The sequence below is a fragment of the Leptosomus discolor genome, chromosome 16 (genome assembly GCF_034619465.1).
Source record: "Leptosomus discolor isolate bLepDis1 chromosome 16, bLepDis1.hap2, whole genome shotgun sequence".
Lineage (NCBI taxonomy): Eukaryota > Metazoa > Chordata > Aves > Leptosomiformes > Leptosomidae > Leptosomus > Leptosomus discolor.
In genome coordinates, this window is record NC_141406.1 from 9,340,606 (window position 1) to 9,359,110 (window position 18,505).

At 41.1% G+C, this 18,505-nt stretch overlaps 1 protein-coding gene across 1 annotated transcript in view; it reads left to right on the top strand.

The window, feature by feature from the left end:
- The first annotated feature begins 12,807 nt into the window (after positions 1-12,807).
- GALNT9 (polypeptide N-acetylgalactosaminyltransferase 9) overlaps positions 12,808-18,505 on the top strand; it is a 153,018-nt gene continuing 147,320 nt past the window's right edge. The window contains exon 1 of the mRNA XM_086474153.1: positions 12,808-13,048. Within this exon, the coding sequence (XP_086330279.1) occupies positions 12,808-13,048 (241 nt within the window). The remainder of the gene's footprint in view (positions 13,049-18,505) is intronic.

Sequence of the window (18,505 nt, forward strand, 5' to 3'; positions counted from 1 at the left end):
GCTATCAGAGGTCGCACAAAAAAAATCCTTTTCTGTTTTGCCTCCAGCATGATCCTGCTTTCAACATTTCTATAAATCTGTGTGAAAGTGATATAGATTCATTTGGGTGTCCTCGCTTGAAAGGCTGGAGCACCTTTTAATTTTGGCATGATGATATGGAAAGTTTACCATATTCAGAGATTGTCTTTCTTCCACTGAAGTCAGCAGAGGGATGCTGGAGGCTATATCCTGAGCTGTTGGAAACTGGTGTAGCTCCGTTTACAGCTGTAGGATCAGGCCATGGTGTGAAAACAAATGCTAGAGGCATTTTAAAAAGACATGAGCCTTGGGATTTATTTGTGAATATCAATATTAATATTAAGTTAAGTAAAAATGAAAAAAGAAGAAAATAGTATGAAAGAGCAAAAGAACTGCAAGAAACAAACCAAACATTACTTTTTTTAATTGGGTTGTGCATTTTCTAATTCCCTTTTCTAATCCAGTATAAGCAGCTGGCTTGTGACAATATATTCCCAAAAGAATAAGCAATTTTCCTCTAACATAGCAAATTGTGTCTATCATGGCAGTGTTTAGTGTCTTGTTGGCTATCAGATACAGATTTTCATTCCTTAAAACAAAAGGGTCCTGTCTTCCCTCTTCTCTTCACCCCAAAAGCCCCAAATTCCCAATGAGGTATGAATTTTTATAAAATCATAGAATCATTTAGGTTGTGAAAGACCTTCAAGATCATCAAGTCCAACCGTAAAGCTGAATTATCTGTTATAGGATTTACTATGGTTTAAAGGAGTGGATAGAAAGGCATTCAGACACTTCGCTAGTCATTTTAAGACACTCAGATTTGCCACCATGTACCACAACTTGGAGAGAGAGATGTCAGACCGCAAAAAGCGGACAGAAGGTTTACTCTTGCCAGTTGTACTTTGCTGCAAGTTCTTAAGGCTTTCTCATCCTACGGCTATGGGACTTTGATACTTTCTTTGGTAAGGAGATTTCCCAAGGTGGAGTCCTGCCTTTTGGTGTTACTCAATAGCATGGCTAGGTCTTGGGCTGGGATTTCATGCTGATATTGCTCTGCACCCCAGGCATTGTTTCAATGGTGCACAGATCTCCAGTGCATTAGGATACTCTGGTAGCACTAGATGGCATATGTTAACAACATCTGCCTTTTCGTCTGACCTGAAGGTGATGTTCCAAAAGTTACACAGCAGTAAGGACTTAGAGCTGTAGCTAAGGCTCTTTACAGGTTTTTTGGGGTTTGCTTTCTTTTTGTTTTCTGAACGCTGGAGTCAACCAAGACTACCTCTTTCAAACAAATTCCCTGTGATAAGTGGGTAAATGAGATGATTTCTTATGGTAAAAATCATGAAAGAAATAATTATGAGAAGAAAACCCACTCAAATCTTGTTTCTGAGGCTTTGCAGTAATAAAAGCCACGTACAACGGCACAAGTCAAGTGTCATACAGAGGGTTTTTTTTGTCTGCTGTGCATGCCTGCTTTTGCCAAGCTTATAAATACATGCAATTGTTGTGGATCACATCTGTAGAACCCAACTTTCATCGTTAGCAGCCACAGGCTACATATGTAGCTCTGGATATCGCTTAGTCTGTTGGCCAGGAGACCAGGCATTTCTGAATTGACAGCTCTTTACACAACAGTCCAGTTGGGCCTACAGAAATGTCAGTCTGTTACTTCTCCAAGTCGAGTAGTTTTATCCTACCATAATCCCTGGAAGTCCACGGTTCAGTTACTCACATCAGCCCAGAAAACCCTCCTGTGAGCACGCCCTGCACAGGTGCTCTCGTCAGCTGCATTTAAAGCACAATTTTTCTTTCTGGTTGCCCTCTATGCTGCAAGTTCAGACAATTGTGTGATTGAAGCACAAAGTGATGGAAGATGTGACTTAGAACCATTTCGCATGCTGTAGAAACTGCAATTCATTTCAGCTTAATTTGGTGTATGTTTATCTTAGCGTATTTTCCTCGTAGTTGTCTGCAGCATGCTTTGCAAAGCTAGGTGCGTCTGAAAGAGCATACGTTCACTGATTCCGATGCAGATTTTCTGTAAAATGAAGGTTTTACCTGACAAAGGTCAGACTCAGTGCTGCTCGTTCAGTTTTCATGTTTGAATTTACACCAACACAATGCACAATTAATGGCAATTACATGAATTTACGTTTTCAAGGCAGAGGATTTTCTCAGCACTAAATCTGGTCTTTATATCCAGCTCTTTCAATTACATTAGTATTATAGTGCTACGTGGCAATATTCCCTTCTCTAATTTTAGAGTAGGCTATTTTAAGAGTAATCTGATATATTCGTTTGTCGTACATAGAGTAGAAGTTATAAAGATGTGCTATTCTTATCGCTGCTGCCCATTATTATTTGTCTTGTCTATGTATTGTGTGTCAGATGGAAACATCTTGCTGTCCAAGACAAGATCAGGGTCCCGTTGTAGATAAATGCTCCATTCAAGCATTGAGAACAAAAAGTTTAGGAAAGTGCCGCAGGGGAAAAAGGGGAATGTAAGATCCAGGCTGAAGGATTCATCAACAGAATGAATTTGCTAGCAATCAGTAGTCACATCTGTGACCAGTTAAAGCCAGTGGTAAGACCTATCCTGTGAGTGTTATTTCTGGCTCTACTACCAGCTTAATTTACAAGCTTTCACTTTAAGCCTTTTTTTAATCTCTGTTCCAAACGCAGCTTGCGTACCCCTGTGTTTGAAATGATACCTCTGCAAAAGGTATGCCCATTCTGAAGGCTTCCTAAATATTTCCTCAAACCAAACCTGCAGAACGCTTGCCTGCACAGGCAATTAATTTCACTTACCTCCCGTTAGCCAGGTAACAATGGCATTATGTCTGGATTGGGCTCTGGATCTTTAAGATGATGTGTTACTTGTGGGTCTGTTTTTATAGTATAGTATATGTTGTCACCTGTAGAAATACGTTATTCTTCCTATGCCGTTCTGTCTTTTTTGGCTTACGTGGGAAAGCATCCATGCCAAATTCTGAGGCCCTTCTTTGTGATACCAAAGAAGCTGCCTATCCACGTACTGACCCCCAAAATTCTTAAGACCTAGGAGGAAACCAGCCTCTGTTATTTTAACTACAGACACATCAGATGAATTTGAGATTTTTAGTAACTTTCTTTTATTCTTTTTTTTTCCTTTGCCCAGTCTACCCTAGACTCTGTTGGTAAGTCCATTAGATTCCACTGTATTAACCTGCCTGCCTCTAGTTTCCTCTTGCCGTAATCCAATTCATGTTATGGTTTCCTCTTTCTTGTGTTCAAGAAGTTGTGGTATTTCATGTGACAGACAATTACTGTTTCAAGAGAATTCCCCTAACCTTTTGTCAAAAGTTGAATAACCTCAGTCTATCACCTGAGCTATCCTTTAGTATTTGCTCTGGCAGGGTACTGTACTAATTGTGTTGAACAAAGCACGCTAACAAGCAGTAGTGCTTGCTCAGTGCACCATTGTCTCTGTTAAATAGTGGTGGAAACCCCTGTATTTTAAGCCAATGCAGGTCCATGCTAACCTCTGCCAAGGCCTGTCCTCCCAGGGGCCTGTGTGCCTGAGGGGTGGAAGGGAATAACCAGCACCATCAAAAGCTTTGCTCAGCACTAGGCAGCCTATTCATTGCTCGTTGCTGATCTTTGGTTTATGTAAATCAAAAGCAGCTCAATAAACATGAAAGGATTTTGATGTCAGGAAATTTTTGTGAGCTGATACAATTGGACACATGTTGGATATAATATAGAATAATAAATAGCTTAAAGAAAACTACAGACCTGATCCTTTCCATTTCGTGTTTCCTTTATATAGGTGGAATATGATCTGTCCTTTATGGCTGGTATTAATGTCTGTACATGGGAAAATCAAGCCACTGACAAAATATGTCCCTGTATTTAGTATCAAAAGCAGTAAGTGTTCTGTATCTGCAATTATCTGTCATGGTGTAGTGTCTAAAGGCCTACACAATGTGATGGGCTTGTGAGCTTGGCCAGAGGCTTGATGCCGCAGTTTCACTGTGGGCAGTTTTGGCGAGAAATACTTTTCCCTCAAAATAAGTAAATATATAAATAAATTAAGCTCTTCAACTTCATATCCCAAAGCAAGATTAATTAAGAGGGAAAAACGCTTAATCTATCTCTTCACCATAGAATTAATGAATAATAGAGAATGTCTTCCCAGTATCTACAGCTAAAAGGTTTGTGAATATCTGTGTATGTCATACCTACATGTCTCTGTCTGCCTGCAGCTCCCCTCACCATGTTGCTCTTTTGGTGCCTCATAGCAGATCTGCTGGTTTTCCATGTTTTTCTTACTTTGGACTTTCATTTGTTTTAGGTTGCATACGGTCTCTAAATCAATTGAGGAAAAGATTAATAAAAGTGAATTCTGCCACTTCCCTCATGGCAAGCTGTCCGTGGTTTTCAGATGGAGAAACTGAAAACTAAAGTTGTGTGGTCTGGACCAGGAAACAGCATAACATTTCTTTAAGCGTTTGCATAGTCCAATATAGTCTTAAGTGTTCTTTTCCTACCGCCTGGCTCATTTTCAAATGCGTCTTAAAAAAACCCACCCAAACCTCCAAAACTGTTAAACGGGACTTTGTCCTTTAATGGGAATATTTAGGAATTCAACTCGACTAGATGAGTTTGGTTTTGTCATCCTACTTCCATCTGTTAAGGCTTCTCACTGGCATAGTTTTTAGGATGGAATTTCACCATACATCAGCTTTTATCTTATTTTTTTAAGATGATATATTTTTAAAATACATTGAAGACTTTAATGCTAGCAATGCTTTGGTTTCTATTTAAATATTCTGAACATCTCTGTTAAAAACAGATACGAACTGTACTAGATGTTCTTTATTACTCACACATGCACTGTCCCTGTGAAAAACATCATACATCAGAGGCAGCAGTGATTCTTCAGATTTGCCCAGTGCCAAGCCACCGTATAGCTAGTCTTTGCTAAAAATGTCAATGTCAACTTTATTTGCCAAAACATGTTTTCTTCTCTCAAGCTGCCAGTTGTTGTTTCAAAATAAATGGAATCTAAAAATCTCATTATTTTTATTGTTTAAAGCCAGCATTGGGTGCAGCTCTGGGGGTCAGAAGGTAACAATACCCCTGTGCTGCTGCACTTAGAATATTTAATCTCTTATGACTTTGACATGATGACTGGCTGTGTTTCTTAATTTTGTTGTGAAGATTTTGCTGGAGGGCCATGCATCTCTTAATAATGTGCATCAAGACAGAGACAAGTAAGTAATGAATATTGTATGAGGCTCTTTTCCTACAAGTGGATCAGCCTGGGCAAATACCTGCAGAAGTTCACAAGCCTGTACCTTATGGCAGAATTGAGACTGTGACGATGATGGCCAAAGATTAATGTACCCTACTGAATTCAGTGCAATTCCTGTAGGAAAATATTTTTAACTATTCTAAGCCAGTGAGGTTATTCAGCTTTTTCATAGACATTTGGCTGGATTGGACAGGGAGCAACATCCTTCCAGCTTTTCAGTGGCAGTGAAGAACTGTTACGTTTGACATCTATCTGAGAAAGCCCACTTCTTTTTGCCAGTCCTTTCAGTAAACAGACTTCTACCTAAAGCACAGCTATATTAAAAACATGCCTTAATGCAAAACTTGATCTGGATAGCGTTTTCTGCCTAAGATAATATTTGATTAAATACTAATAAAAGAGATGACTGCAAATTCTATGTTGGCTGTTTAAGAGCAAAGGTGGAAATGAGACAAATGGATTCCAAGGAGGAGCTCAGGGTCATAGTCCACAGATGTCAACTGACAGATAGCGCCGAAGACTGATTTGTTCCTGGGATTAGTAACACCATTTGAGAACCATTTTTTTGAAAACTGTACTATCAAGAAGCAGTCTCTGCTTTAAATGCTATACAGAGTATGAGAGCAGAGACAGTCACTGCAGCAGAAGAGGGAACAGGGAACCAGAAGACTATATTGGTCAGTATGAAAAGCAGAAGCCTCAGCATGCAAACAGCCTAGCCACTGTTTAGGTTTTTGTAAGTCTTCTGGCAACAGAAATAAGACGGATTTCAAGGGGTATAATGAGGTAATTTCTGTGTCTGTAATAGCTGGATATTAAATTATATTTATGTATCTCTTGCACATTTATTTTCTTTACTAGAACCCTCATAAACATAGAAGCTGTCCTTGAAAACTTCCTAGATTTATGTCCAGTGCATGAGTTTCTATCTTATCCTAGTACCTCTGAAATTCCTTACAGTAGGTTATGATGGTTACCAAAAATGTCAGTCTGCAATCAGGATCCCAGTGCGACAGCTGTCAGGCAGGTTCCAACCACCTTTGCTTTTTGAGGCACAGATGGACTGAGCCTCTCTGCCATTTGTGGGAAGCAAGGTCCTCAAGTATTTTTTTTCTGTCGTTGCATGGAGTAAATCTAAGACCATGCAAAAGATCTTTGATCATGGTGAATGGTGATAGTCCTCTCAGCAAACAAGCATCGATTCTGAAATTACAGTAGGAGGTAATAGTAGAAAATGGATAGAGGAATATGCAGTTGGATTTTAAAAAAGTAAGAGCTCAACTGATTCTTATTAAAATTGGTGAGAGCTGTAATGTTTATAAATTAGAGCTTTGTAAAATGTAAGCATGTGGGTTGAATATTTTAGTCTTGGCAGTTATTTGTATTCTGTTTTTACAATGACATATTTATTGGTTTTTTTAGTGTGTGTTTGGGTAATTGTTGGGTTTTATCTGTATGCTATTTACTACAGTGTGGTCATCAGCACAATATCACAAGCATGAAAGCAGCAGATCTGCCTACAGTTGTGCAGTGTGTTGTAAATCCTCTCTGCAGGCTCAACCTGTAGTTTTAATACAATAAGAGGAATATATGGGCAGTGCGTCTTTGTGTTGCAGCAACAGGTTCTAGAATACAGTGCAGTCTGTACATTTGCATGCACAGTCCCATGTGCAGGTGGGAATTGCTGCTGTTTTAGAAGGAAGCATCCCAAAATTCCATTTGGGAAACATCTGTGTAACCTTAATAAGTAACTAATACTGGCAAGATTAAAAGGAAATATATCTATCAATATAATTTCTGAAATATGTGTTTGGATTTTAAGGCATCTCATTTGACTTAGAACCATCCTGAAGATAAAGTTAGAATTCAGCACCTTCAGGCTAATCTCTGTGTTATGCTTACCTCTTTGCATGGGTCTGCTGGTTATGAATGAGTGTCTTTGCACACTGTAATTGTGACCCCACTAATAAACGCTTATGGCATCAGGTCTCTAATAAGTGTAGCAGAGAGGTCATCTTACTGGAGTAAACACATTCATCTTGGTTGAAACCACAGCACAGCGCGTTGTGTTGTCATTCTGCACTAAGTAAAGTAGACTTGTTTATATTCAGGGCTATCCGGTTACCACACACCTTTACTTTCTGAGCCAGCACTAAATGTTCCCAGCATAGAGTTGCTGCATAGAAATCCGTCATGGCTTTGGGGCTTCCAGCCTTTTGAATGCAGTGAGATGGATGCCACACTGGGGATTCCTCTCTCTGCCTTACCTGGCCACAGCACTTCCATACTAGTGATAACAAGCGTTTGGTCAACTGTGAACATGCTCCAAAGCCTCTACACCAAAATGAGCAGAGTGGCAGTTTGAAGCCTTAGGGACCTGGTAGTGTCTTGTTGCAAGAGGAATTATTTGGCTATTGGCCTTCATGTGACACTAACACCAGTTTACCATCTTCTCTGAAGCTGCAGCAGAAAAGATGAGGTTGGTTGGAAACATCTCAAGTATGAGACAGCTGAGGCTTCCTTATTTATTTCTCTCTTAACTTGCTAGCTACTCTTGCAAAAAACTTCGTGCAACTTCATGCAAACATTGTGTTTGTTCAAATCTCTTCTTACAGTGTCTGCTGGAACTATGGTAAGAAGGGGGCTGCACAAACACAAAACTGCAGTTATTTTGATGGGCTGCAGTACCTCTTTGCAACAGGATGAGGGCCTCAGTTCTGTATGTCTGGGTAATTTAACAGATCTTGGGCTTTGCTGTCTGTTTTTGTGGCTGTTTTCTTCTGAATAAGTACTACTTAAGCTAGAAGAATATTAAGCTATATTTAAACTCTAAGCTATGGGCTAGTAAATAGAGTTGGGATTTCATTAGGAAAATCGTAGGTGATGTTAGTGTATGTGAATAACTGCAGCTGGAATCTGCAATTGCAGATCATCACTGGCATAATATTTTGTCTGTGGTGTGGTTTGTTTTTTTCTTTAAAGCCTAGTGTTCAAATACTTCAAACATCAAAGCCTTCCCTTCTACACATTATTCATTCTTGCAAATGTCTCATATCGTGCAGTAGAATGATCAGAAAGGTATGTCTCTTTAGATATGGTAAATCAATCTTGTGTCCTTTTGGAAAAGTGGTTGGGAATAATTTTACGGTTATTAACTTGAATTCAATATTTTTTTTTTAACCTACACTTTTTAGAATTCAAAAAACTTTCAAGCAACTTTTCAATCCCTTCTCTCCTCTTCTCTCTCTCTCCTCTTCTCTAGTAAAATCTTACTTATTTTCTTTCATCTCCTTCTAGGGACATTACAATGAAATTCAACAGAAAACATCTCCTAAAAAATTGAAAATCATATTGATTATCTAAGTATGTACCCACCGTACCTGGGATTGTACAATAGAAGGCATGGTGATTCCAAGGATTCTGCTATAGAGATGGTACTTTGTAGGTGTAACATGGTCTTTTTTTATAACTTTTTCTGACCACTTTTGGGGAAAACTTGAGCTTGGGAACTGTCCAGATGATGATGGGTATTTTGGTCGTATTCAGTTGCTGCATAATCTACAGTTTTCACTAGCTGGTAAAAAAAAAAAAAATTAGTTCCTCTGTACTGGCTGAGTTTAGTAGCTCCAAATGAGCTGGGGTCAGGTTGACTTGGATTCTGTGGCCTTGACTATTGCACAGTGGGCTCTGCAGGTAATGTCTGTATGCTTTGCTAAAGTTTCTTTTAAAAATCTTTTAGTTCAGTGTTGTTTGAAGTGAAATTTACTGTCTCTGACCTCAGCAGCTGAGTAGAACAGGATTGTAAATGCAGAAGCAACTGAAGTTTTCCTCTGTATCAACATCTCCGTGCCAAGATAGAGTGTTCTGCAGTAACCAAGAGTCAACAGAAGCAAAGATAGATGTTGCAAGATCAACATTGTACAAGACTAAGCACAGTTTCAAGGAGACCTGCAGACTATAGCAAGGTTTGTTTTTTGTGCTGTTATCATCAGCTATTTGATAGTCCAGTAGCAGCCCAGAAGTGCCCCAAAGCAATAAACCATCTTGACTACATTATGGGAGGTGCCTATGGCAGATGGCTATTTTAGAGCCTGACTGTTTTTTTAGAGTCTTTACCTCTGGCTACTCAACATCAACTTCATGTTCAGCCAGCTGTTCTTTATCCAGGTGTTTATTCTGGCTGAGCACAGTGATAGCAGGGAGCTGTAAAGAGTATGATCAACTATAGACTGTCATTTGAATACACGGTATCTTGGTGTTTCTTTATAGCAGCTTCCTGAGCTATAGGAGGCTACATGAGCCCTATGGAGGTGAGTAGGAGTAAAATTCAGTGACAGTAATAGTGAGAGAGAATAATAGTAAGAAAGAGAGAGAAACTGGATTTGTGATTTGGAATGGGATCCCGGCATTGCCTCTGGCTTGTTCTGTTGATTTGGAACAAGTTACCAATGCCATCCCGTGTTCCCGATTTGTGAGATGGGTCAGCAATCAGAGCTGGTTGGTATGGTTTCAACAAAAGCATTTTCACTGAAATCCAGATGTTGCATATGTTGATTTTGATCTAGGTCTCTTTTGGCAATATAAGCCTTTCTGAGGGGGAAAAAAATTGGAACCTGGCCCTTTTGGGCAAGAAACAGTGGCTTTCAGCTCAATGCTGTTTGCATAAAAATATTTCAAAGCTTTTTGGTTTTGTTCCAATGCAAAAAGAAAATACATTTTCTGACCTTGAAATTTTTCCAAAAACACTGCTGCCATCCTTCAGTCAGCTCTAATAGTATATCTTTTGTAACCTGTTTTGAGATCTCTGAATGAGCAGTGATCTATAAGAGCTACCTATTATTTAAATAGTGTTAGGTAAGATTTCAGCCATCTAAGCATATTCTCATGTTCTTTTGTACACACTGTAGACTATTTTAAGCTGACCATTTAAGAATATTTACTTAGCAAAAGGAAATAACTGTTTGACCTAAGTCAATCATGGATGAAATCATGTCTTTGAAAGAGCCCATTTAAAACAGCAATGATGTGAAAAAAATCCCATCAAAACTTGGTAAACTGTCTGAGAGAGTTGAAGGTGTTTTACAACTCTTGGGACAAACGATACACTCATGTCAGAATGCAAACTGAATTCTTGTGGCCAGCTTATGGACTTGGAGTTCATAATGGAAGTAGTGATCTAACAGATTCTTAATCATATCAAGACCAGCAGGTGTTGCTATAATATATTAAATGCTGCGGAGACATCTAATAAGCTACACTTAAGCATTGGTTCAATAGGTTTTCTTAAACCAAATTGGTATTTTCTAGGAAAATGTAGTGCTATGACAGACTTGCAATAAGAATACTATGAAAACACTGGAAAATTGCAGGTTCAGATCTGCTTCTTCTGAGCTGACTGAGAGTTTTACTACTGCTTCAGTGAAAAAACATCTGTCCCTGCATTTAGGAACTATTTGAGTTTAAGAATACAGTACTGTAGGCAGTAACCAAATCCTGTACATACTTCTGTAGAGACATACCTATGTGCAAGAGGAGATACTGGGGAAACCTGTGGCATCTTTTGCTAGGGATAAGATTGGGTTATGGTGAAACTCTAGTCTAGGCTTGTTCTGCACTGCTGATCCCTCCGACACAGGTTTCATTGGTGATTCCCAAAAGACAAGGGGAGAGTTCCTCTAAGACACATGTCTTCTCAAACAAACTGCACCTTCAGGGGCCTTGCAGAAGCTGAACAGTAGGAGACTTAGAAGTAGGACAGCAGGGCAGAGTTTATACCTCAGGAAACCCTGAGCAGGCCTTGCAGTAAATTCAGGGAACTTTTTCTGGATTTTGAGCTTGGCAGCTCCTGAAATCAAGAAGTATGAAAGGAAAGAAAAATCCTACAGCCAGGATTGTATTATGGTATGCAACACTCTAGGTGGGATGGTATAGAAAGGAGGACCCCTGTGAACATGAATGGAGAAGCTGACAGCTGAAAAGGCTTATTTAATGTCCATGGGTATCAAGCTTAGATATCTTGGTTAATTCTTCAGCAGTCACTGCATGTGTGTTTGAGAGTTAAGAGCCTAAGCTGCTTTTCTCCAGCTGTGTATGATTCTATATTAGGAAAGACACGGACCTGTTGGAGGAGGTCCAGAGGAGGGACACAAAAATGATCAGAGGGATGGAAGACCTCTCCTACGAAGACAGACTGAGAGAGCTGGGGTTGTTCAGCCTGGAGAAGAGAATGCTCCAGGGAGACCTTATTGCAGTCTTTTAATACTTAAAGGGGGCCTATAAGAAGGATGGGGGCAATCTTTTTAGCAGGGCCTGTTGTGATAGGACAAGGAGCAATGGTTTTAAACTAAAAGAAGGTCAATTTAGACTAGAGATAAGGAAGAAATTTTTTTACAATGAGGATGTGAAACACTGGCATAGGCTGCCGAGAGAGGTGGTAGAAGCCCCGTCCCTGGAAACACTCAAGGTCAGGTTGGACGGGGCTCTCTGATCTAGTGGAAGGTGTCCCTACTTATTGCAGGGCGTTGGAACTAGATGGTCTTTAAAGGTCCCTTCCAATCCAAACTGTTCTATGAGTCTATGTATGCTTGGCAAGAACTTCTCTTGTACGTGGCCATGGTGCCAGCCATGTCACTTCCAGGTAGGATCACTAGCCAAGGTCGTACTTTGGATGCTGCGCAACCCCCGGGGCCAAGTGGGTTACCAGCTCTCCCTCTTGCTAGGAGCATGTGAACTGGTTTCAGCTTCTTTCCAGCACTGAGGAAGGTGGGGCATCATCTCGCCTTCAAGGGCTGCACTCGCAGGCAAGGACAATCTTCTCAGGAGCTGTGGCGATGCTTGGGCAGGGTAAGGGCCCTCGAGGTGGGCAATGGAGAGAAAATGGCCACGGGTGTTTTCCGTGGGAGAAAAGCACTCGACTCCCCGGGCTCCTTCACCGATCCGTCGCGCTGAAAGCCAGCGGCGAGTGCCGGGCGTTGCACCGCAGGGCCCGGGGGCGGGCGGCGGTCCCCGGCGGGGCCGGGATGCGGGGCGGGGAGCCGCGGGCGAGGCGGGGCGGCGCGGCACGGCACGGCGCGGCACGGCGGCTCCACCGTGTGCATGTAGATGAGATCCCCCGGAGCACGTCACTCCGCACCGGCGCTCTGCGTTTGGGGCGGCGGAGAGCGAGGGCGGGCGAGCGGGAGCCGCCGGAGGAGGAGAGGCGGCGGCGGCGGCAGCGGCGGCTCCGCAGCCGGCAGCGGCTCGGCTCCGCGCCCCGCGCTCCCTGCGCGGCCCCCCGCTCCATGCCGCCCAGCCCGCCGCGGCGCGGCCCCCGCGGGGCGAAGGCGGGCGCCGGGCGGGGAGCGGCGCGGCGGTGCTGAAGGACAGCTCCGCTCCGCTCCGCGCCCCTCCGCGCAGCCCCGCGCCCCGGGCGCGCCCCGTCGCCGGGTGGCCGCGGAGGCCGCCGGCCGCCGCGCCTTGATGTGCCCCCCGCCACGGCGCCGGCGGCTCCCATGGCGGTGGCACGGAAAATCAAAACTTTGTTGACGGTGAACATCTTGGTCTTCGTGGGCATCATCCTCTTCTCCGTCTACTGCAGGATCCAGGACCACTCCCAGGAGCTGGTGCAGATCGTCCGGAGCGCGGACCGGCGGGCCAGGAGCCGCGGTGCCAAGGTGGGCAGCCTGGCCGACCGGGAGTCCATCCTTCAGCGCCTGGACCACCTGGAGGAAGTGGTCTACAACCAGCTAAATGGTACGGAGGGCTGGGAGGGGGCGCAGCACCAGTCCCGTGGTGCCCTTTGTCCTGGGAGGGTGCCGCAGGTTGGGGAAGAGCACCCGAAGTGCCCGCCCGCTGGGGAGGGAAGCCCGGGCACCATCCGCACTGACCCCCGTGCTGCTGAAGTGCTGGAACCGAAGGGAAGGAGCTAGCTGTGGGGTTGTGCTGGAGGGATTTGTTTGGCCCCCTCCACCTCCCAGCTCTTGGTCCAAAGTCAGGACTGCCTCAATAGGTGTAAAGTTAAGGAGGCTGCAGAGTTCACGGGTTTAAGGATTGGTGGAAGTCCCTACGAACTGTACCAGGTTTTACAGTTTGCCTGGATGTATTAGCTCTGCATGGGTAGGTGTTTCTGTAGCAAATACACTGTTAGGTTATAGCTGGAAGTCATATACCTGGTCTCAGAACTACTTTAAAAACATTCTGCTGAGTTCTTGCACTGTGTACTTTTAACCATCTATTTAAACATAGCATCCATATGTTTCATTAATGACTTTACCGTTTAAATTTGGTATTATTGTTGGTGAGGAGGGGAAGCATCCACCGCTTTTTTTTTTATGATGTTCCGTTCTCATTCACCAGCCTTCAAAAATCTTGGTGGGTAAGCAAAGAACCCTTCCGTGGCAGTTAGAACAGGCTACACCATGGAAGATGTTATAGGAAAACTAATGTTTCATATAGAAAGTAATTCTTCAAAACAAGTGCATTTTTATTTGCATAGATTCGTACAGTTCTAAGTGTGGAACATTGAAGAAATAAGTATGTGATTAAATACATCAGTGCTTTGGGCAAGAAGAGGCTGAAGGAGCGAACTTTTACATGAAATTATAATATAAATGTTACATTTAGTGTTTAGCATCAAATAAAACTTCTAGTGTAAATATATTAAAGTATATCAAATGTGCTTCTAGGCTGCTTGTGAAAATCTTACTTGTAACATTGATTTAACAAAGGCTACTCTAGTCTCAAAATGCAGACAAATAGGAGGGTTATGATAAAGTATATTTCCTATTACTACTTCGTGAATGACTGTATAAATCTAAGTAGGTTAGGCTGTTATGGTAATACACAATCTGTACCAGCAAGTGTTATAGAACAGGCATCCCCTTACACACTCATCTGTATAAAACAGGGAAGAGAGAAGGGGAACGTGGAGTGTGGGTGTTAGTCACAAAAATACACATTCATGAATTAGAGGGAAAGAGTCAACAGCTGTGTTTCCTAACCATATTTTGAAGCAGTTTTGAAGAATGTGGGATTTAAGAGGGAAATCCTCCTCCCAAATTCAACAAAGCCATAGAATTCCCAAACTAAATTAGATTAGTCCCTAAGCTGTATCCATTGTAGCTCAACTGAATGTTTTTGTTTTTGTTTTTTTTTTTGCCTGAATTGATTTGTTCTTGGTCTTGTTCATAGGTAAGACTTTGGGTAGGATTTGCCTGCTCTGGGTTCATCTCAGCATAGCATTCCCTGGAGCATCAGCCATAGTCCTTAATGTACTAAGCAGGCACCATTGCACATAATGACCGTGACTTCACAGTAAAGAGTTGTCTGTAAAATATGTCTCTATTTTGGGGACTCTGTTCTTCCTCTTTAATTTGGTTTCTTGGATATGGAACTTCATAGTGACGTTACTTGAACTTAAATGTTATGTTGCTTCATCAGATCATAATAAACACTGCAGGCGGTTTCTTCTTGCAAGTTCTTGCACAGGAAAATACAGAAAGTTTTTCAAGCTGAGCTGTCCAAAGTTCCTATTCATTTCCCTTCAGTTTCTCTCTGACACAGCTGGGGTTTTTTATCACACAGTGGTACATTAACACAGATCAATTATTTTCTCATCATTGTGAAAAAATACTTTGTAGCTTTCTTTTTTTTCTTTTTTTTTTTTTTTTTCCTTTCCGTTCTGTGGCAACAAACCCGAAAAGTCCTAAAACATTAGGAGGTGCTCCACTGAAATCATTAGAGTTGCATCACTGTAAGTGAAATCAGGATCAGGCATCTGTGTTTGGGTTTAGCTCACTGGTATTCTGTTTTTAATATCATGACTCATTACTTATGCCATTAATGGACATAATGATGCTCTGGCAGCATTGAGATTCAAGGGAGCCTGTCTGTGACAATGCTCTACCATCTCTCACAGAAAGACTACTATTACAGAAGCACTCTGCTCCAAAACTGTGCAGTTTCATCCTAAAGTCGAGCAAGGTTTCTCCGACATTATCCTGTATACTGCTTTATCACAAGGTTAGAGAGCCATCTGAGGCCTTCTTGAGTGTTACTTTTTCATGAGGTGAGTCAAAGTCACGTTTATATGGAGAGAAAGACATGGCTAGACAGATTTTATTCGCAAGGAATATGAGTTCCTTGGATACCCAGAACTCCTGCAAGCACCAGGAAAGTCTGGCTCAATGTTATTGTTATGGTAGGTCTGTCCAAATCAGTATTTCCATTTTCTACTCTTGGTTCTTTCTGTTTTGAGACCAGCAAATTTAGAGCCACCTATTAAGTAGCTTATATTTTTTGTAACAAAGTCTCCATGTTCTTTTAATTCATTTTTCTCTTCTATTTGGATTAGTCCTGAACTGGTAAGACCCTACCTGGATTTTCTAGGGCCTCTGTTGAAGGTCCAGTGCAATAGAAAGACACTTGTGCGAGAGACCAGCCCTACAGCTGCAGCTATACAGAATTTTGTCACACTTGTTTGCATGCAATCAAAGAAATGTTGTTTGAAGGTGTAACTTCTGCAAGGAGAAATAAACAAAAGTGTATCAAGAGTCATCCTAAACCATTCACCAGAGAACTCACTGACTTTTCAGTCTGCATAAAAGCTGCGCATACAGTGCCTCTGGAGGCGTGTGTAGGACACAGAGGACTATGCCTGAAAGTCAGTTGGAAGCTGGTCCTTGCAGTTATCTTTTGCAGAGCAGTAATTTTTAGAATGGTATGAATGAGAATTACCATGATTCCCTGCAGAGTCATGCACACATACACCCAAACAACAGTTTTCATTTGGCTTGTGCTTTGGTTTTCTATCAACTTCGAAAAGTGGTATTTCTGCAAGCTTTCTTTACACTCATCTGCCACTGGTTTTGGTGGAAGTAAGTAAATGGAGCATGCAAAGGGAATGGAAAGCAATGAAACATGTCTGTAGAATTTCCTTGGTGAAACTTTATATTATCTCTTAATATTTTACTTTGGGTAAAACATTTATTTTGGAAAACTAAGTTATTCTAGATCTAGTTCATCAATCTATTTTTTTTTCTTTTTTTCTTTTTTTTTTTTTTCAATTTTACTATGGTATTTCTCTTGATTAATATGATTTATTATCAGTTAACACAAAACTAATGCCAGATAGACTTTGTAGCAATTCATGGAATGGCATAATGATAACAGCTTGGTATTTATTCCTTTGCCACTGTTTTTTGTAAAGGGGAAAAAATAAAACAGGTTTAATCAACTGATTTTTTTTTTTCCCCTAATCAGTTTTGCATCTGAGTCTGCTAACGATTTACCATAAACGATGAACAATTTTTGATGCCCCAAGTAGAGCATAACCTTTCATGCCAAAAGCAATTGAAGGGTCAGACTACAATTTCACTGTAATTGCCTTTTTCCCTTTTCACTGTCTCTTTCCAGTAATACACAACAATCAATACAGCATGTAATTAGATTTCATTCAATCTGCAAAGATTAAGAGAGTTTTCATCTTCTCATTATGTATGCTGTCATCATGTCTTCTTACCTAACCATTCTACATTAGACCTCTTTGACCTGTTCTGCTGCAGATGTGGAGGGATAAGTTTGGAGTATTCCCTTGGATTTAATTGGAGTATTCCCTTGGATTTGACAGATTATCATTCTTTACACACCATAATTTAATTTTGCTCTCTTTGGGAAGATTAAATACAATAGCAATTTCCAGTATGATAAATGGGTTTTATATTGCACACACATTTCGTGGAGGAGGCTGGGCAGAAAAAAGTGGACAATTCACATAATTGCAGCACACAGGCTTGAAATGATGGAAATAGCAGGTCCTAGGTGCAGAGGACTGATTCATGCAGACTGTGACTCCTGATTTTTAGAGTGTACTGGAAGCAAAGTGATTGCATTTAAAATTCAGCCTGGCAATCTGCATACTTAAAAGGTACAGTAGTATTTTTAAAAGGACAGTTTATTCTTCATAGGCTTGGGACTGGTTGAAAATAGTTCCAAATTTCCATACTGAAAGTAATGGTTGGGATCAGGCTGCAAATGAATCATGCGAATGTCCACATCAGATTTGTCAAAAAGATGCTTTTACAGCTGGCAACTTTCAGTTGAAGAATAATTCCTTTGCAGAGAAGAGAGGTAAAGCCACACGTGCGTGGGGGAAGATTGAGTGTGACTGCCAGCCCTGCGTTAATGAAACTGCGCCTTCTCATACCCACATACAGACTCTCAAGTTACAACTATTTCTATTTAATTTGTTTATGGTCTGATGCTAACATGCATCTGACAAAATCAGCACATAATTATCTCCAAAAGCGTCAATTTACTTGTGCAGACCGCTCTCAGCCATGTGCTTTCCTTGTCCTAGTGACTGACTTCTTCACGTGGTCTCATTTTGAGCATTTTTTAAAGAAATGCGCTTAGATAAGTAACCATTGTTACAGACCTGACCTTCTGTATTGCAAAGTGACCAGAAGACTGATTTCCACTTCACATTGGCTTTAGCTGTGCTAGTCTTGATATATGTAGCTGAGGAAACTCATAATCAGTGCTTTCAGGAAGGCCAAGATTTTATTCCCCAAAACAAGGGAATAAAACATCATGAGTCAATATTTGGATAGCTCCTATAAAAATTATAAGGTAATATTTGAAACAGTATTACTCTGTTTAGGCACTTTAGGAAGAAAAGGTCTAAAGGTTTGGTAGGAAAAAGAGGGTAAATCTCTTTTGTAAGACAAATACAAAAAATGTGTCTCCATTCCAGCAGCGCATTAGTGGTTTTAAAATCTCTCCCTCTACTCTTGTGTTTCATTTACTGGTAACTATTTTTTAAATGTAATGTTTCTGCTTTTTGTATTTGTAGCTGGGAAGAAAGCTTATTTTGACAGAAAAATCATGTGGTAATTTTATCATTGACTCATTTATTTGTGTAGAACTTGAATCATTTGTACTATATAGGAGTAAAAGTAATGTTTACAGAGGTGGAAAGAAAATCTTTGGCTGATGTTTTTGTTGCCTTTTAGGAGATATTGCAGTTCAGTTTCTTTCCACTTCTTTGTAGATGTGACTGGAGTTGGAAAAACAAATATGGGTCTGTCATGTTTCTAGTGAAGAGCTGCAGTGTGGTTGTTGCACATCTATAACCACCATACAAGTTTAAAAGATTAGAAAACCTGGCTTTAACTTAATACCATTGATAGTGGGAGGTGGGGTTGTTTTTTG